Source organism: Labeo rohita, chromosome 10 (assembly GCF_022985175.1).
Source record: "Labeo rohita strain BAU-BD-2019 chromosome 10, IGBB_LRoh.1.0, whole genome shotgun sequence".
In the NCBI taxonomy this organism is placed as follows: domain Eukaryota; kingdom Metazoa; phylum Chordata; class Actinopteri; order Cypriniformes; family Cyprinidae; genus Labeo; species Labeo rohita.
The window spans coordinates 4,551,605-4,573,021 of NC_066878.1; the positions used below are offsets into that span (position 1 = coordinate 4,551,605).

Sequence of the window (21,417 nt, forward strand, 5' to 3'; positions counted from 1 at the left end):
ACACGGCCGTCTTACCTTAGACCCACCCTGAGTGAGCTGTAAACAGTCCGCCATTGTTTTGATGCCGGAACATGGGAGAACAAGAATGGCTCCTAAGCCATTAAGGTGTTCTGTTGCTGGATGTAATAATGAACATAGTAGTCATTTACTCCTGACATCTGATCCACTAAAGACACAGTGGATTACTTTTGTTTTTGAAGGGAATGCACCCACCGATCTGCCTAAATGTGTCTATAATGTTGAGTATAAGGGATTTTTTATGAATCTTTGCAAATTGCCTTTCCTAATAATGTGCTAGTTGGCAAGTTCCGCGCCTAAAGTTTACAGTCTCTCAGAGAAAAGCTTGACACCCCATGGAAGAGAGGTGAAGCAGGGTCAGCAGAGCTCATTAGCATTTAAAGGGACATGCCTTGAAACGGCTCGCAGTTTTTGCCATGGTAAAAAGGGTGTTGTTTTACACTACCATTGAGAAATTTTAACCCAAGTATGTTATAGACTTTTCATTAAGACCCTAAAGAATCATGTCAACTTTTGGAAAATGGGCATCCGATGACCCCTTTAAATAGTGACAGACCTCTTGAAACATCTTCACAAGCTGTTTCTATGGAAGAAATTACGTCAGTAATTGCGATTTAAGTCAAAACTGTGAAATATAAACTTGCAAGTAACTTGAGTTCATCGCTCAAAAAAGTCAGAATCGTGAGATATAGGGTATGTTTACCCTTGTCATGTTTGGTTCGATTAAAACGAACTCTGGTGCGATTGCTCTGTTAGTGCGGTTTGTTTGAGTAAGTGTGAACACTGCCATCCGAACCCTGGTGCGCACCATACAAGCGCACCGAGAGTGCTAAAGAGATGTGTCTCGGTCTGCTTCCAAACGAACTCTATTGGGGTTCGATTGATAAATTAATGCAACACAGACCAAATACTTCTAAACAAACCAAAAACAGTAAATAAGACAAGATGCGAGGGTGTGCGACATGATTTTTATGAAGGGAACAAGCGGTGTATCCAAAACAAAATGAGCAGAGGGCAAAAGTGGAGCAACGAGGCAGTAAAGTTCCTTTTATGAGCTCTTTCTGAGTTTGCAAGTGGTGAAAATAAAATCATATACATGCAACAATGAGCACACTTAGTTCAGCAGATGGCATTGCGTGTGTTCGACTTAAAGCGGCGATGAGCGTTCTGATCAGTGAATGGGTACTTTGATGTCATGCTCCCACAGCGCCGCTTTAAGTCGAACATGCCTTTTCCTTTTGTTTGGAATGTTCGGTGAGTTCCATAACGAAATATACGTCATTCAGCCCAACCAATCAGGTTGTGAACGTTTTACTATCCCTTTAGGTTCTGTATCTTTAGGTTCACTGTCAAAAAATGCCAGTGTGAATGCTAAACAGACCAGGACCAAATGTATCATTTTCCTTTTTGGTCCGGACCAAATAAACCAAACGAACTGAACTAGTTGTGAACACACCCATAAACTTGCAATTGCGAGAAAAAACTAAAAAAGACTTTATAACTCACAATGCAAGTTTATATCACATAAGTATGACTTTATAACTCACAGTTGAGTTCATATCTCACATATCACAAGAATTGTGAGTTTGTATCGCTCAAACACTCAAAGCGTTTCAGAGAGAACTTAGCCAACTCAAAATCTCTCAAACTGAACTTTTCATCAATATTTCTTCTTGTCCTTGTTGTTATTTGCAGGGTCAGTCAGATTTAGATTCAGTCACGTTTAGTAATAATAGACGGAACGTGAACGCTGAAAGTATTGACATCTAAAAAGCTATAATTGATCTTCGTCTGTTTCCTGTAAACACCACATAGATCGCACAGGGTCATTCTGACAAATTGCTTTTATGAAGAAGCGCTTTTTATAGGCTTTTAAAACGGTTAATGTTCACCTGCTAGCTGTTATTTCAGAAACCAAATAAATGAATGAAAAACTGAATAATTAAATAAATACCTGAAATCAAATCACGTTAAATGGTCATTTAATACATTTTGTTTACTTCACATAAGGAGCGAGACCTCACTGTCCCTCACTGTCTCATGTTAAAAATACGGTAGTGTTTTTGTTTTGGATGTGGCCGTGGTTCGAGTGCCATTAAAGGTCTGTCGGTGAGAAGATTCGGCGCGTTTCCACCATTACCTCAGCCATGAGTGCGCCTCCCACTACCGTACCGCACTGCCCGGCCGAGCGTCACAGCTACGCAGGCAGACGGCGAGCCAATGAGCGAGCAGCGGCTCACGCTCTGTACTCCGCTCTGCTGTCCGCTGCTTCATTCATTGGAATCCGCGCTCAGCGAGTGCTGCTGCTTTCTGCCACCTGGAATAGCACTGTGTCTCAAGATGCTGCAATACGAAGGTAGGAGAGGCGGATTCACTGCTCTTTTGCGGATACATGGGAAGCTGGCTTTTACTTTTTACGACGGAGTTAAATAGTGATATTTATTCAGACGCTAGAAGGATTGTGTATTTGTATTTGTATCAGTAGATTATTAATTTAAAATTTAGCTCGTCTTTATAGGAGAGACCGATGAGTGTTGTAACAGATTTTTTAACGCTATGTTTCCCATATTCATCTGCTACAAAATAAAACAGTCTAGAATTTATCACTAGTCTCTGTAAATTAATGAACCAGGATGGGTTGTAACATGCTGTGCATTAAATTAACGTTTTCTGTCATTCCTCATGTCATCTTAAGCATTTTAAAAGTAGCTAATTAGTTTGGCCTAGTTCATATTTAATATTTAATCATTTTATGTATTTAAAAATTAATTGCTGTCATAAAACAGGTTGGTTTATTTCTGTTATAACTTCACTACAAGCATTGACATTTTCCATTCATTCATACACTCAAAATTTTTGCTACTCATTTAAATTTTTATGTTTTATATAAATCACTGTTTTGGTAATGAATGTTTCACTGTAACAACGAGTGTAATACTGGCAAGGGATAATTCCTAATCTGTATCAGCAAATACAGGCAGTCGCCTGTGAATATGAATCAGTCTGGTGTTGACTGAGAGTTCGGGTCTTCTCAGTGGTGTGTAGTGCAGTCACACCATGACTGATGGGCCTTGGAAGATGTGAGGTTGTAGAAATGGAGGGATTTGTGCCACTGGGTGTGTGGCGCTCTATCCGAAGAGGATTTGTTTAGGGATGCGAGTGTGGAAAGCAGGGGCAGCTGTGTGGGCGATTTCTTCTCTTCTTACTCACAGACGGCTTTTGAAAAGCGCACTCTTTGAATATAAGAGTGCTGGCAGCCTCCTGGGGGCTCTTGAAATATTTGCTGAGCTTCATTCACAAACTTCGTGCACTCAGATATATTTTCTCTTTTTTTTGTAGTGAATGGGACCCCAGCCAGTCAGATGTCCACACCCCATTCTGCAAAATCGCCTAGTCCAACTCCAACCAGCCCGGGGAGCTTGAAGAAACGCAGGGTAAGACAATTTTCTCTTCACAGTCACACACAGGACATGTTTTTCCACCTGCACAAACATAAACCTCAGATCTTCTATTGCCCACTCGGTGCATTTTATCTGTCATCTAAAACCAATTCTATTGTGTCAAACTGCTTTATGTAAATTGAGTGTCCAGATCCTTCTCCATATAGATAGAACATTGTTTTGCCCTCCTCCGCCATCTCGGGCTCTATATAACGCGCTCCTTCTATGTTCTCAGGAAATGGACAAGGCCATCATTGACAGCACAGCTTAACTTCCCCACTTCTTCAAAGTGGCACTAAGATCCACAGTCAATCCTTAGTCTGGGCCACTACTTTTGGAAACTTTCTGTCTCTCACATTTCATCATCAGAGTTAAGGGTGAAAGTCCACTAGAGTCAGCCATGCAGAAAGACTTCTTTTTGTAGTAGAGCAGCAATCATAAAGTTACATTGAAACCGGGTCCAAAATTAACTTTTGCCAGTAATCTGCCAATGGAGAGTATTTGAGAAAATATGTACCCAAAATTTCTGTACCTGCTATATACAAACATAGCATAAGTTGTGTCACTTGCAGCAACATATACAAGGTGATATATTTTCCATGCCACCTACAAACAAAAGAAATTGTGGCTTTTTAAAAATATATATATATATATATATATTGTGATGTAATACGAGGAATATTCCTTCTAATTGTCACAACATGTAATTATGAAATAAAAAGACTCTCAGATTTTTCACTGAAGTACAAGTCATCTGAAGACATGTACTTTTTTTATAGACAGTTCAAATGGTTTAAACTGAATCGCTCACATCAGTGAGAACATGACTATACATATGTACTAAACTGCAGTTTCTAATAATATTACTTGCCAATGAGCGAATAGTGTTTTATTTACTCACCAAAACCAGTTTTTACTCTCACATGGTGTTTGGCAAGTGCTAATTTTGGACCCTGATTGAGAAAAATGGCATTAAACATGCTGTTGAAAGAGCATGCAACTCACCAGAAAGTGTTTATTTGTTATACACTTTTTTTCCAAGAAACACATCACTAGCTACATTTCCATCATCCTGTCTTTATGTGCATTTTGAAGTATCGCATTAGAAACAAGTGATGGAAATGCCAAAATCTCTTAATCCGCAAAAAAAGTTGAGGCGGTTTTTGAATTGTGTGACAAAGGGTTAATGCGAATAACGGGAGATGGAAATGCGTTCTGCGAATAAATTCCTCCATGCGCACTCAAAAAGTCATGTGACTGCGCTGTGGGATGGGATAATTTGACTAATCAGCGGAGCGATCTCATTGCACAACATCTGAAATGTTGTTATGTTCTGCCTCCCAGTCTTAAAAGACGTTCCAAAACAGCTGGGATCCGCCTCCGAAAGCAGTGACCGCATTTATTGTGTATCATCTGCGCTCTCTAAAGCGCAAGTCATTTATTATATATAAAAATTATTATATTCACTTCTCCTACTTGTCTTAGTGATATTTAGTGCTAGTTTATCAGGAAGTGATGATTTGGTTCTCTTCGATTCGTTGGGTGGAAACGGTTCTTATTGGTAAATGTTTTAATGCGATATTCCAATTTTGCGTAACTTTGGATATAAACTCGGCTACTATTTAGTTTCCGAGGAAAGTTGGGAAGCGCTTGTGCGGATTTGACCTGGTCAAACAGTCTCTAATCCTGCAGTTGATAGACTAACGCAGAGGTTTAATGCAGTAGAAACTTCTCCTTCCCAGTCCAGAGTTTCTCTCAGGTTTATAATATGAGCCTTAAATCTAAGAGATTGCTCTCTCTGAAGAGTCTCTCTGTCTTCCATTCTTTCTGAGTGTCTGTCTATTCCTCTTTCTTAGTTCTCCGTGACTCAAATGCACTAGAGCATTCAGTCATTGAGCATATTGCACTCCTTTCCAACTTGTCAAAATGGTGAGCTTTCGGGACACATCAAATCCAGCTGCAGGCGGATAAAGAGCTGTTTTACAGCCAGCGAAATCACGTGCTAATATTGACCTGAAATAGATTAATCAGAAACTGCTGGCCAGGAGCTTTACTGACCTTAAATCACATTGCTTTTGTATGACATTAAAAGCAAATGTAATGACTGCACCTCCGAGAGGAAGTAAAGTCATGTTCAACTTTGTATTTTCTAAACTGTTCCAGATTGCATTAGAAGTGGCTAAACTTCCTCTCGAGGACGAGTCTGACTTTTAATGATTCTAAATGCGATTCGGTCGACGTGCCGACTGAGAGACAGAGACGCCGAGCACTTTGTGTTCGCCCTCCACCCACCAGCAAAGACTCTCAGATTCCCGTCATCCTTTCACTTATCTCGCACCGCAGCCTGAGCTCTTGAAGTCGGATGATCTCTCTGCGGTTTGATTCTGTCAGATGGCTTTGCTCTCAGCTCATTGCTGTTGCAGAATGAGAATTTGGGACAGTCAGATCTGCCCAAAGCAGAGACGCATCTCAGCGTCTTTACAACCATCTCCTGCATAAGTGGGTCAGGCTTTGAAAACTCCCCAGTGGAGTTCTGTGAATGAAGGAAGGAGAAAAAACATTTACATAAATATGATACAAATGCAAAGGAACTGAATGTTCTCTCCAAATGCTTCCGAAGAAGCAGGCACTTCTTTATCAAGCTTATGAATTTATATGAGTCTCCGAATGTTGTTATTGCGGCTTTGTGGCTTGGTTAGTCAATTAGTTTGCAGCTTGCACTAATACATTGCTAATGTGTGTGATTACAGCAATAGCAATGCGTTCCAAAAGATTACCTATCTCTGATAGTTTATACTGTGGTTTTAAATGACCTTACTCTTTCCAAGTGAATGATTTTAATACTGATCATTACTACTGATTTATTATTAATTAGCTCGAGCCCGGGCTGTGAATTGCATTCAACGCATGACCCACTTTCAGAAACGAGCTACACAAGAGTGCCGGATCTATACTGGGAATATATATACGTGTGTGTGTGTGTGTGTGTGTGTGTGTGTGGCCTCTGTGTCCTCAGGCATATCCCCTCCATCGTCTCTCTTTCTTTCCATGAGATCTCCTCTGGGGAAAAATATGGAACACATAAGCCTTTGATGCTATGGCGACAAATACATTTTTAATCTGTGTCAAAACATAAAATAGCGATGTCAGGATTTGTTTCCAAGTTTGCTAATCCATCTCAATCTGGCTAAACAAGGATGAGCCGAGGTAAATGAGGTTATCATTTGATTCGTATCATCGCAATTGTGAGATTAAATGTACGTTTTTGTAGTCATGTTTTAGGGATGGTTAACTAGGTAGGATGAGAGTTTTATGTGTTGCGTAACATGAAAAGTGAGGCCAACAAGCTCAGCCGCACACCTGTTTCTATCCGAGTTGAGTGCTGTTAAGGATTGAATTGAAAACGCACCTATTTAATTCCTGAGTTTTAGCTGGATTCGAGATTCCTCTCATGGCAGTTCAGTTCAGTTCATTTTATTTTCAATTTCATAAAAACACATTCTTCATCATCTCCATTAAATGATGTTCCTCAAACTGTCTGTTGGGTTGCATGCTCTTCACATTTTCCTTTGGCGTTTTTACACATGTATTTTTTCCGCTGTTTAAATGACATTGTGTTTGTGTGCATGTGTGTTTTCATTCAATCCATGAACATTGATTTAAAAATTAGTTTTAGCGTCTTCCAAGTATGATGATGGATTGGATTTTCGCATGTACTTGTGTTTCTGTTTCTTGTACATGATCAAAATAATGATGTTCACAATGATCACCCATGAAAATTCTGTCATCATTTACTCACCCTCATGTCATTCCATACCTATTTTGTGGAATAGAAAAAGAGCGATTTTGCAAAACGTGCTATGGATATGACGTTTTTCATTTTTGAGTGAGCTACACTTCCAGTCAAAAGTTTTTGAACAGTAAAGTTTTCACCAAAAAAAACCCCTACATTTATTTAATCCAAAGTACAGCAATAACTAAAATATTTTACTATTTAAAATAACTGTTTTCAATTTGAATATATTTTAAAATGTAATTTATTCCTGTGGTTTTAAAGAAATTCAGAAATCATTCTGATATTCTGATTTGCTGCTCAGAAAACATTTATTATTATTATTATGTTGAAAACAGCTGAGTATAATTTTTCCAGGTTTCTTTGATGAATAGAAAGTTTTGAAATAGATTTTTTTTGTAACATTATGTCTTCACCATCACTTTTAATCAATTTAAAGCAACCTTGCTAAATAAAAGTATTTATTTCTATGATTTCTTTCCTAAAAATGCTGATCTTTGACCCTGACATGAACTGTTTTAAATATTGATAATAATTTAAAACAATAATTTAAAAATGTACTCAGTTATTTTAAATATTGATAATAAAAATAATAAATGTTTCTTGAACAGCAAATCAGCATATTAGAATGATTTCTGAAGCATCATGTGACACTGAAGACTGGAGTAATGATGCTGAAAATTTAGCTTTGGTCACAGGAAAAAATTACATTTTTAAAATATATTCAAATTGAAAATATTTTATTTTTTTAATGTTTTCTACTTTGGATCAATTAAATGCAGCCTTGGTGAGCAGGAGAACAATAATCATACTGTTCAAAAACTTTTGACTGGTAGTGTATGTCTTTCATATTCATTCAAAAAATAGGCATCTTGTATTCTGTATGATACTTTGTCTCGGCAATAGTTTTCACTCCTCTTGTGTTGCACTGGTTTTCATTGTTTTGCTGTTTCACCTTTTTGTTTTGGCTCAGTTATGTTTCCTGTGTATCTGTTTTCAAGCCATTGTCAATCATGTAGTTGTTTTTGTATTAGTTTTGTATCATAATCTATTATTTTTGGTTGTTTTTATGTTTAGAAAGAAAAGACTTTCAATTTCTGGTTATTATTTTTAATGCGTTGTCTAAACATGTCAACAGTTCCATCATGTACGTATGATTGAAGATGCAAATACATTAAACAGTAAGTCTCTTTATCTAGTACAAACTTAACTGGGTGTTCTTTCTGAAATCTTTTGGGTCCTCTTCTCTTTATTTGAGCGAGTTTCACTCCTTTAATCACATTTTGTTTGTCCCAGACTTTGCGGATGCCAAAGCTTTTTTTATTTTGCACTGCACAATTAGCGCTAATGATTTCAAAAACAAATTAATGCAGCCGGTCATGGAATTAGATTATAGGTGTAATTACCAAATGTCCTGAAGTGACTCTTGTGAGATTTTCTCACATTGGTCTTAATGGAGTTGCAGAGGTCTAGCATCTCTACAGCTGTTTCCCAAAACCTCTGATGAGAACAGCGGGATCCTGTCTGGCCGTTGGATTAAATTTCCCCATGGCATGAACGTTGCCACTAAACAAAATCATCGCAGGCAACAAATCAGTCATTCAAGCCATTATGCAATTAGTCTAAAATGACAGGAGTGACCTTAAAATGCACTAATGCGTCATTGTTATTGATACTGAGCCTGATTTGATCAAGTGTTCCTGTGACTCTACATTAGGGGTAAATTTGTGTTATCAGCATCATAATTACACAGATGCTGAATAACAGACTGTTATGCAACTGAGTACTTAGATTTGCATGTACACACATGAATTTATACATGATGAGAAGAAAAGAATACATACTTACAGCACGGTTTATTCAGTTTCTTTCCGGTCCTGAGAAAAAGCACAGAAATCCAGCCTGTTTGGAGTGATTTGACCTAGCATTGAGCCAGGAAACAGGAAGATGCCTTATATGGTCTGGTCTCTGGCTGCTTCCTGTCTCGCAGAGGGAAAATATTATTAGTACACTCCAACAGTTTCCATGGTAACAAGAGTTTTGATAGCGCCAGGACAAACTGTGATCTGAATGAAATAGAAAAAGGATGCGGAAGCACACACACACACTCTCTCCAGTCAAAACTGTTTCTGATGACACTTAAACAACCCTACCTTGGTCGTCTCATATGCATCCACTCAAACTGCCATTATCAGACAGTGCGTGTGGGAGTGCTGACCCGCCGTGACCCGTCCACTGTTTCGTCTCGGCAGATGTGCGCTTCGTTCGCGCCATTAGCAGCCCCGCCGAGGAGCGTCCGGGGCCGTTGTAGCACGCCGCTGCCGTCCAATCAAATTCATTTGAGTTCCGGGAGAGCGCAGTGCTCCTGGAGACATCATTCCAATTACTCTCCACGCGGACCTGAAAGGGTCCCTGCACCCTGACTGCCGGCAACCGGGAGCGAAAACCAATTTACAGCACAGCCAGTAACTTCGCTCACACTTGCTGCTGCCATGGCAACCAGCAAAGAAACACAGATAACTGGCTTTATCCTAACACTGCGCTGTGTTTAAAAGTGAGAATGAGGATTGGGTCCCGAGCGTGCCGACCGTCCTGATGGGAATAGTACATGGGGGCAGCTTGAGGATATCCAGCACAGGTAGACAGACTGAATAGCCTATTGAGCTGCTTCTCAGTGTTGGTATTTTTGACTTTAGGTGGTTGTCGGTGGTTTTTGGAGTTATGTTTCCCATACACACTGGCCGTGTACTGCCGTGTAGTCAGTTTCTGGTTTAATTGGATGTTCTTTTCCTTACAGGGATCCCAGCACAGCGGTTCTTCTCTGTCTCTGGCCTCTACCAAAGTCTGCAGTATGGATGAGGAGGAAGGGCCCGTGAGCGATGGTAAGAAATAGAGAAAAAGCGATTGATTTTAGTACTTCAACTTATTTTTTTTCACTTAGTTAACATTTAACATTTTCATTTTTTAAAGGATTAGTTCACTCCTGAATTTAAATTGCCTAATAATTTACTCACCTCCTGTGATCCAAGATGTTCATCTTCACTCAAAAAGAAATTAAGGTTTTTGAGGAAAACCTTCCAGGATTTTCCTCCATATAGTGGATTTCAGTGGGAGCCAACAGGTTGAAGGTCCAATTTGCAGTTTCAATACAGCTTCAAAAGGCTCTACACAATCCCAGTTGAGGAATAACGGTCTAATCTAGTGAAACGATTGATAATTTTCTAAAAATAAATCAAAATGTATATACATTTTAACCACAAATGCTCATCTTGCACTAGCTCTGCGATGTGCATCTATGACTTCACGCATTATGTAATCATGTTGAGAAGGTCATGCGTGCTTAGTGGCCCAACACCGTTGTTTTACCTTATTTTGTAAAGGGCATTTGACTTTGCATGTTCACTTTGTAAACTCTGGGTCGGAATTTCTGCCTATGTCACACATGACCTTTCAAATGTGACTATGTTATGCGCGAAGTCAAATGGCCAATCGTTTCACTAGATAAGACCCTTATTCCTCGGCTGGGGTCATGTAGAGCCCTTTGAAGCTGCACTGAAACTGCAATTTGGACCTTCAACGCATTGATCCCCACTGAAGTCCACTATATGGAGAAAAATTCAGAATGTTTTCCTCAAAAAATGTCTTGTGACTGAAGAAAAAAGACATTTTTAATCTAATATTTATACTTTGTTATTTCAATGACCAAAAACAATAGTTCCTGTTAAAGCACGGCGGTAACTTGACCTTTTCTAAATCCATGCATTATAATTGCATTCAGATTTTCTTCCAAAGAGCTCTTCAACTCTTTGATCGTATGCAGATATGGGAGGTTTTGAATTTATTAATGAGTAGGCCCTTTATTAATCAAAGAAGCTTTATACTTGCTCAGTGCCACCAAGTAAAGATGTTTATCTCGAGAGTATGTCTGCAGTGGAGGTCATCAACAAACGCTTCATCTGAAGGCTTTGCGTAGATGATCATTATACAGTCATTTCCACTTCAGTGTACACGCTGTAGCTGACTGTAATGCACTAATGAAAGAAGCCCTGAGGTGTGAACCGAATGCAGGTTTATCGTCTTGTTCTCTGAGCTGCATTCAAAAAGATTCTCAGACTAGGAATGTTGGTTGAGAATCAAATTTCTCCACTGCCTACAGAGATTTTAGTCATAAAAACAGATTCTGAATGAGGCCCACTCAGTCTTGCTCTAATTTTGCTCTCGCTTGCCGTCTGCAGCCGAGCCCTTGGAGGAGACGCCGATACCCACAGTCCCGAGCTCCATTTCAGATCGGTACAAAGTGGGCCGAATGATCGGAGACGGGAACTTTGCAGTGGTTCACGAGTGTGTGGAGCACTCAACTGGCAGGGCGTACGCTCTAAAGATCATCAACAAAGGCAAATGCAGAGGAAAGGTATGATGGAAGTATTATGATGTTGTCAATAAAATTCTTATATTTTTATTTTTTATGATATGTGAGCCTGGACCACAAGGGTATATTTGTAGCAATAGCCAACAATGCATTGTATTGATCAAAATTGATCGATTTTTCTTTTATGACAAAAATCATGAGGATATTAAGTAAAGATCATGTTCGATGAAGATATTTTGTAAATTTCCTACTGTAAATATATCAAAACTTAATTTTTGATAAGTAATTATGCATCAATAAGAACTTCATTTGGACAACTTCAAAGGCGTTTTTTTTAATTATTTTTTGGCACCCTCAAGATTCCAGATTTTCAAATAGTTGTATCTCAGCCAAATATTGCCATATCCTAACAAACAATGGAAAGCTTATTTATTTAGCTTTCAGATGATGAATAAATCTCAATGTAAAAAATGTACCCTTATGACTGGTTTTGTGGTCCAAGGTCACATATATATTTTTATTCTGAATCTTTTTCTCCTGCACAGGAGCATATGATCCAGAATGAGGTGGCTATCCTCAGAAGAGTGAAACATCCAAACATTGTGTTGCTGATTGAGGAAATGGACACTTACAGTGAACTCTACCTGGTCATGGAGCTTGTCAAGGTGTGTACTACAGCATACGCTAGCTGTCATTTTAACGCACGTACAGAAAGATTCACGAAAATCCAGTCACAGCTGGTTTTATACATCTTGTGGAGATATGAATGAATTTTAGCTCTTGGTAGGTCCTTGTAATGGCTGCCCTGTGCAGTTGTGCTGGCTCTGTTGAACTGAGCGTTATTTTAAGCTGCTGTTCCACTTACTCGACTCTTTGAGGGGATTTCTGCCATGTGAACAGCAAACCAGGCCACCATGAACTTTCTGCCTGCTTTGTATAAACAACTTGACCTCAAGAAAACTCTTGTGATGTAGATCATTTGGTATACATGAAACATGCAACCTTGCTTGGAAGCAAAACCCAACACTCTGATCTAGCTGTATATGTCAAATATGCCTCAATATGAGACAATATGACAATATGAAATGTCTATCCAAAGATATTTTGCTGTATTTTGTGTATCGTGGAACATAAAAAGTGCACTTAAGGCTTGTTCTCAGATGATGATGTTGCTCTTTGTTGTTATCGTTATAGTTGTGATGTAGACAGAATTAGAATGTTTATTAAAACTGCATAGTTATCATTCTTGGTGTGAACGGGAATTTAGAGCGATAAAGGTGCCTAATATACTTGCCGTAAAAGAATTAGTTCAATTCCAGAATAAAAATTTCCCGATCATTTACTCACTGCCATGTTATCCAAGATGTCGATGTCTTTCTTTCTTCAGTCAAAAAGAAATTAAGGTTTTTGAGGAAAACATTCCAGGATTTTCCTCCATATAGTGGACCTCAATGGGGATCAATGGGTTGAAGGTCCAATTTGCAGTTTCAATGTGGTTTCAAAGGGGTCCACACGATCCCAGCCAAGGAATAAGGATCTTATCTAGCAAAACGATCATTCTTTTTAAAAAAATAAAAATAAAAATTCATATACCTTTTAACCACAAATGCACAAATGGAAAAGTGTGATATAGACGGCAGTACCAACCCAGCGTTTACAACGCGAACATGCAAAGAAAGTCACACATGCTTTACAAAAAAGGTAACACAACCCCTGATTTTGAGGTTGGAGGAGAAAATTACATGGGGTTTTAACCTTTCCAATGTGATTACGTAATGCGTGAATTCGCATACGCGCATCACAGAGCTAGTGAAAGAGAAGCATTTGTGGTTAAAAAGTATATAAATGTTTTATTTTTTTCAAAAATTATTGATCGTTTTTGCTTGATAAGACCCTTATTCCTCAGCTGGGATTGTGTAGAGCCCTTTAAAGCTGCATTGAAACTGCAATTTGGACCTTCAACCTGTTGGCCCCCATTGAAATCCACTATATGGAGAAAAATCCTGGAATGTTTTCCTCAAAAACCTTAATTTCTTTTCGACTGAAGAAAGACATGAACATCTTTGATGACATGGGGGTAAGTAAATTATGAGGAAATTTTTATTCTAGAAGTCAAATAACAAAAGAGAATCACATAGTGCTCTTGGCTGAACAACTTAAGTAGCTTTAATAAGAATCACTGTGTATTTCAATGGGGATCAACGGGTCCAAATTAAATTTTCAGTGCAGCTTCAAAGGGCTCCACACAATCCCAGCAGAGAAATAAGTATCTTATCTAGCAAAACAATTGGTCATTTTCTAAAAAAATGTAAAAATTACCCTTCACGCATTACATATCACGTTGGAAAGGTCATACAATGAAGATTCCTCATTTGAATGCTACTGTTAAATAGACTTACTGTAAATGAAAAATTTATAGCATTATTACATTTGTATCTTTATTATATTGAATCTGTCTTATTTTTAGTAATTTGCATTGCATTCTTATTTTTAGGGAGGAGATCTTTTTGATGCCATCACCTCCGCCAACAGATACACCGAGCGGGATGCCAGCGGCATGCTGTACAACCTGGCCAATGCTATCAAGTACTTACACAGCCTTAACATCGTCCACAGGGACATCAAGCCAGAGAACCTTTTGGTAAGATATCAAAACACCGTCCTTCCTTCCGTCTTTCCTTCCTTTCCCAAAAGTACTTCTGAGAAAGTCATCCTGACACATGTCACAGGTACAAGCGCAACACTTATCACATCCTAAAGTGGCGCTGTTTGATCACCAGCCTCCACAAGCGTGTGTTCCTGTGTGTGCGTGCCGAGGAAAGGAGCGGATGAAACTCATAGGTCTTGTGGGCTGGAACTACATAAGTGTGTTTGGAGAAAGAGAGATGATTGCTGCGAGCTCTTTGACTGAGTCTAGACCAGCCACCTACTGACTGACTGTATACGTGTGATATCACTTCAGCAGCGGAAGAACTGAGATGTGACTCACACATTGACAGTTCACAGACTGTACTGTTCTCCAAGGCTGCACTCGTACGAACCTTTTAGCAGACATCATTTATGAATCAATGGCCCTTCCTCCGCTGATTCAAAGATGGAAATGTTGTTTATGAAGCCCTGTTTTTGATCTGGGGAATGTGTCTGGAAATCCTGCGGGACTTATAATTGAAAATGTGACCCGCTAACGGTGAATAAAACCGTCTGTTTCTCAACCGCACTCCAGTGAGCTAGAAAAAGCCGCTTGCTCGCTTTCTGCGTGTCAAAGATAATCGCTTGTGGCTGGAAGCGTGCATGTCAAATGCACCTTGCAGTGCAGAATGAGGCTTTTTCAAAACGCATCACTTTACATATTATATAACACCAAACACAAAGCCGGCCAAGCTTAGGATGCTCCTGTTTCTTTTTTAGCATCAGTGGATTTTAGGTTAAAGACATTAAATGCACAAATATCAATTTATTTGAAGCCAGTGCATATTTTTGACATTGGGAATTGAGCGCCGGATATGTCATTTTCACAGTTTGCTGTGAAGAGACTAGGTTGTTTTTGGTCTAATGATGTTCTTGGCTTCGTTTCACAGGTGTACGAGCATCAAGACGGAAGCAAATCCCTGAAGCTGGGCGACTTTGGCTTGGCCACTGTGGTAGACGGACCCCTGTACACTGTCTGTGGAACACCCACATATGTAGCACCAGAGATTATCGCAGAGACCGGGTGAATATTTTAACACGTTTGCACAATCTGGGTCCTTGAATGTGTTATATATATGTATACATACATATTTTTTCAATGGAGTCGTGTGATGTTAAGCATAGTGCTGTGATTGTTATGACCATATTATGAAGATAAAATATAATACTAAAACAACTTTTTGTTTCCTGTTAGGTATGGCCTTAAGGTAGATATCTGGGCGGCTGGAGTCATCACATATATTCTCCTCTGTGGCTTTCCTCCATTTCGTGGGTAAGGTTTTTGCATATACGAAAAATATTGCAGTTTTAAAAATGCTGAAAAAAGAATTTATCCAGTAGAAAAAGGTCCACATGTCGAAGATTCATTCTTAAATACATTCTGGCTGTGTATGTAGTGCAGCTTTGAGTAATGTAATCAAAGCTGTAACGTTATGTAAGATGTTACTGCGCCACCCTGTGGCTATTTGTCGCACTATCAGTGAATGAAACGAGCGCCTCCTGTCGATGCTTATATGAAGTTGCACTCTTTTTTTCAGGAGCACTGATGATCAAGAAGCTCTGTTTGACCAGATACTACTGGGACAGTTAGAATTTCCTCTTCCCTACTGGGACAATGTATCAGACTCAGCCAAAGTAAGTGAGATTAAATAATAAATATGAAAAACAATGTGATAATATATAATATGTGAGTTTTGTTAATAAAAATAATGTGATAACTAATATGTGGTGTTTTTCAAAAGCAAAAATATGATAGTAAAAATCACATTTGGGCACATCAAAACAACCTGATAACTAATATTATAAATAATAGTAAATGTGATAAATAATCTGTAGCATTTTAAAAAAGAGAAAAATATGATGGTAAGTGTGTTTTTTTAGAAGCAAAATAGTATGATAATAAATAATATTTGGGCTTTTAAAAACAAAATAAATATTATATGATAATAAATAATATGTGAGTTTTTAAAGCAAAATAATATGGTAAATAATTTGTGGTGTTTCAAAAGCAAAAACAATGATAAGTGTTTTTTTAAAGCAAAAAAGTATGATAATAAATATTATTTGGGCTTTTAAAAATGTAAACAAAAATTATATGATCATAAATAATATGTTGGGTTTTAAAGCAAAATAATATGATAATAAATAATTTGTGGCGTTTTAAAAGCAAAAATGATGATAACCAAAATAGTATAATAAATGATATTTGGGCTTTTTAAAATACAATTAAAAATTATATGATAATAAATATGTGGGTTTTTAACGCAAAATTATATGGTAATAATAAATAAAGCTAAACAATGTGCTTTTTTTTAAAGAAAAAAAAGAAAAAATATATAATAATAAATCATATGTGGTTTTTAAAGCAAAATAATATTATAAATAATTTATGTTGTTTTAAAAGCAAAAATGATTATATGTTTTTTAAAAGCAAAGTAGTATGATAATAAATAATATTTGTGCTCTTTAAAATCAAAATACAAATTATGTGATGATAAATAATATGTGTTTTTAAAGCTAAATAATATGATAATTATTATGGTAATAAATAATATGTGGGCTCTAAAATCAAAATAATATGATTACACTAATAATACGATAATTTCAAAATTAAATTTAGAATTAAAATTTAGAATGTTTAAAATGAAATTGCGTTTTGGTTTTGAAAAGCCTATATACTATTACTACATACTACATACTATAAACAGTAATAATTCTTATTATTAATATATTTTTTTTACTTTTTGATTATGGTAAGTCATTGTGTTTGGCACTAACTCACTCTGTCCCGTCTGTCTCCACAGGAGCTGATAGTGTCTATGCTGCAGGTGGAAGTGGATCAGAGATACACAGCGCTGCAGGTGCTGGAACATCCCTGGGTCACTGTGAGTAATTCAACCTGAATCCATTACACTATACTGTGTACCAGACAAAATCCTAATACTTTGTTTAATAACTATAGTAACTGACGAGCTCCATTTCGATGGCTTCATTTCAGAATGACGGTCTGTCAGAAAACGAGCACCAGCTGTCAGTGGCGGGAAAGATCAAGAAGCACTTTAACACCGGGCCCAAGCCCAGCAACAACACCCCGGGAGTGTCTGTGATGACGGTAAGCCCACACGGACTGTCGAAGCCTGAAATTAAGAATCAGACGCTAAATAAACATTTAGAGCCAGTGAGTACCAGACACCATGTGAGATGGACAGCTTTTATGGGAGGCAAACACTATAACACTTTGAAATGATTTTCTTTACTAACAGTTAAAATGGATTTACAGCTGATGATTTGAGTGTTTTCTGAGCGTTGTCTGAGCTCCACTGATTTCTCTTCGCTTAGCTCGACCATGACTTTTCCATCCAGAGATCAGGGTCGTTGGATTTCTATCAGAACCCGGGCATGTTTTGGATAAGGTAACGCCATGTGTCCGCTGCAGCACGCCAGCCCCTGTCTTGTTGAACCCCAGTGTTGGCACTGAAACCTGCTCATGGCTGCTGTGGTCATTCAACCTATGTGTGTATGAACGTTTTCAATCCAGGTGGAGAGAATGTGCATGATTTGCTTCAGCATCATCGCAACTGGCATATTTTATGTGCTTTTCCCTCAGTGTGCTGTTACTGTCACTGTCTTGCTTCTAACCTGCTTCTCATGAGCTTCAATCTTGTGCAGAAATAAAATACTCAACAGTCGGTCCCACTAAAAAATCACTTTTTTACTAAAAAAATCACTTTTTTAGTACTATCAAACAATTAATCGTGATTAATTGCATCTAAAATAAATGTTTTTGCTTACATAATATTTGTATGTATACTGTGTATATTTATTATGTACTGTACGTATTGATACACACATTTAGTAAATTACAAAAAAAAAAAAATTACATGTAGAAATTTATATTAATTTGATAATATTATGTATATATATATAATAAATATAAATATAAATGTTTTTAATATATTAACATAACATATTTTTCTTAAATATATCCATGCATGTGAGTGTATTTATATATACCTAATAAATATACACGGTACACATCCACATTTTGGATGCAATTCATTGCGATTAATCGTGTGACAGTACTAAAATATATTTATTATTATTAAATGTACACTACAAATCACAAGTTTGGGCTCAATAAATTTGTTTATTTATTTTTTGGAACTTCGTCTTTAGCAAGAATGTAAATGAATACTGATAAAATATATATATATATTTATATTGAATATATAATTGTGAGTTTGTTTTACGCAACTATGAGAAAAATGAAATATATATATTTTTGAGTTTGTATTACACAATTCTGAAAAAAAAAGTCAGAATTGCGAGATATGAACTCGGAATTTGCGAGGAAAAACACAGAATTGTGATATACACACTTGCATTTGCAAAAAAAATTCTGAATTGCGAAGTCCAAATTTTTATCTCGCAATTGCAAGTTAATACCCCCCTAATCTTACTTTATAACTTGCAATTGTGAGTTTATATCTCACAATTCTGACTTTATAATTCGCAATTGTGAGTTTGTCTCACAATTCTAAGAAGAAAGTCAGAATTACGAGATATGAACTCGGAATTGCGATGATAAAGACAGAATTGCAATATACAAACTCACAATTCTGAAAAAAAAAGTCAATTGCGAAGTCCAAATTTTTGTTCAAAATTCTGACTTTTTCAGAATTTCTTGTAATTGTTTTCTTTATTTTAATTGTTGTTCCTTTTTTATTATTAATAAAGGTTTTTTAAAATACTTTTCTTTTTTTTTTTTTAATTAAAGAGATATTAAGTATTTTGGTGACCTTTGGGAGTGACTTTTATTTCGAGTATTTTATTCTGCACTCATGCCCATATTCTGTAACATGACTAAAATTCCCCCTTCTTCCATCAGACCACCGCTCTTGATAAGGAGAGGCAGATTCTCCGACGAGGATGCCACCAGAATGTGAGCGCAGCTCCCTGGACCACCCAGCCGACCTGTAGCCTCCACATCCCAGCCTTTACTCCCAGTCTGTGCCCCGGTCTGCACCTCGACCCCCTGTCCCAGCCGCCCAGCGGACTTCCCGCTCCAGCCCTCATCCCCGGTCCAAATCCCTCTACCACCACAGCCACCGCCACCACCACGCCCGAGTCTGAAGACTTTTCCGCCTGCTCCACGGAGACTGTTCGCTCCCTCTTCTCCCCTTTCTAGTGTCGAAAGGGAAGGGAACGAGTGGAAAGGGCACTAAATGAGAAGGAGGGTTTATGAGGATTCGGAACGCGGCCGAGTGGACCGATGAACTGAACCATTTTGTAATCTGATCACAGGGAAAATGATGACCGTCAAGAAGGGGTTTTCTTGTTTATTTATGGTCATTATAATAACTTTTCGTTTATTTATACATAATAAATACATTTTCTTTTTTATTCAAGTTCAAAAATGTCTTTTTCTGTTGAAGCACCTTAGAAATGTGATGTTTTTATGGGTCCGGTATCGTTCATATGTTTCAGAAGGAAACTGGAAGGACATTTAGCTAATTTGACTCCTGGTAATTAGTACCCTGTGTTCCTAAAAACCTTTCTAAGCAGACTGAAAACTATTTGAATTGCAGATACCTCTTCAGAGATCAAGTCGTACGTGGATTTCCTTTCTATTGTGGTCGCACAGCATTCGTTCATACGCGAGATGGGGACCTTTTTTTGTAATCAGTGTAAATAATATAATTTCAATTATTTTGATATTGACAATATATTTCTTTATCTTAACTAGACAATGTAAGTCACATTTAACCATTTTTGCAGTTTTTAGGTATATGGAACATAAGCACAAATGCGTTGTTGGGAAAGACATAAGCAACATTCCTTAATACAGGGTCAGCTCTTGGAAATACAAATGCCAACGGTTCGGTCTGATGAATTCCATTTCATGAATGCAAGACATTAATTCAGTGGTACCTCTGCTGTTAGTGTCAGGAGGTCAGATTAGGCTTGAGTGTTTCTGAAGTGCAGTAAGAGGTGTTCTAGTAACTCATAGCCCTGCTTACTGTGTCATTGTATTCTCTCATTAGTGCATGGAATACGGAGTGGCTCTTACATTATAATTTGAGACATTATCTTATTAAAAAATATATTATAACCTCATTTTGTTGTTGTTTATTCGTGGTGACTGACCCAGGATTTCCATTTATCAATTTAGGATTTAATTACCACTAGACCTGCAATCACTTCCCTACTGGCAATCAGAAGTAATTAGTATATTCTCCCAGAGCCTAGGCGAAGCGTGTAAGGCTGGGCCACCGGGCCTTGGAGCACAAATGCCACTAAATTGGACAAAAACGCCCCTGCACAAACAAATGAAATACATTACATCCATTGCTAACAAAGTGAAGATGTGCTGAAAGTGTGTGTTTATGATGTTTGTTGTTCATAGATTTGGCTGCTTTTAGCCTTGCCCTGAAGTTGGTTCACCCTCCGCCTATGTTCCAGAGATAAATAGTTAGAAACTTATGATAGAAAACAATAAAACAATAGCACAGTGTGTTTTAGGGATAGAGAAAATCACTAAAACTGATAAAGGGCCATCACTGAAATATTTTATATTGACTTGTGACAATGAACAAAAAAGTCAGCGCTAGTTTAACAGACACTTCAAACCTGTCAACAGAACTTGACAGGAACTTAATAAAAATGATAAAATGTAAACATTTCAGCAAACTATAAACAATATATAGAAATAATTCTTATCTGATGATATCCGTGTCTCAAGACCGCAATGTATTTTTCTTGAAAAATGTTAGCCCTAAGTCACAGTCACAACAGGCTTCATTGCGAATGATTAACCAACATAAAACAAGACAAAATAAATATTTTAAATATAGTTTAACCTTTAAATGCATACCTTGGGTCTAGGTAGTCTTCACTACCCTCTCCCTCCTTCAGTTTTTAAAGTTAGACATCCGCTTTCTTAGTATTTCACAATCTATTCATTTTAAACAGTATAACGAGAAAAAAATATGTATATAAAAGAATGTCTGTTTTCTGATTATTTTGTTGTAGAGAGTGTATAGAGACCCGAGGTGTGTAATAGTGTAAGTTCATTTTTTCTGCGCAAAAATATTTGCATATCTGATGAC

At 37.5% G+C, this 21,417-nt stretch overlaps 1 protein-coding gene across 5 annotated transcripts in view; it reads left to right on the forward strand.

Moving 5' to 3' along the window:
* The window catches only part of dclk1a (doublecortin-like kinase 1a), a 60,916-nt gene extending 40,491 nt beyond the window's left edge, over window positions 1-20,425 (forward strand). The window contains exons 1-13 of one of the 5 annotated variants that reach the window (XM_051121264.1): window positions 2,259-2,374; window positions 3,358-3,452; window positions 10,049-10,133; window positions 11,487-11,662; window positions 12,166-12,285; window positions 14,115-14,261; window positions 15,199-15,332; window positions 15,504-15,581; window positions 15,847-15,943; window positions 17,113-17,193; window positions 17,307-17,420; window positions 17,648-17,721; window positions 19,197-20,425. In XM_051121264.1, the coding sequence (XP_050977221.1) occupies window positions 2,359-2,374; window positions 3,358-3,452; window positions 10,049-10,133; window positions 11,487-11,662; window positions 12,166-12,285; window positions 14,115-14,261; window positions 15,199-15,332; window positions 15,504-15,581; window positions 15,847-15,943; window positions 17,113-17,193; window positions 17,307-17,420; window positions 17,648-17,721; window positions 19,197-19,254 (1,275 nt within the window). In that variant the 5' untranslated portion in view covers window positions 2,259-2,358 and the 3' untranslated portion in view covers window positions 19,255-20,425. Of the gene's footprint in view, window positions 1-2,257; window positions 2,375-3,357; window positions 3,453-3,693; window positions 4,589-10,048; window positions 10,134-11,486; window positions 11,663-12,165; window positions 12,286-14,114; window positions 14,262-15,198; window positions 15,333-15,503; window positions 15,582-15,846; window positions 15,944-17,112; window positions 17,194-17,306; window positions 17,421-17,647; window positions 17,722-19,196 lie in introns of those variants that run through there. The other 4 variants (XM_051121263.1, XM_051121267.1, XM_051121266.1 and 1 more) reach the window with 4 other exon arrangements.
* The last annotated feature ends 992 nt before the right edge of the window (window positions 20,426-21,417 follow it).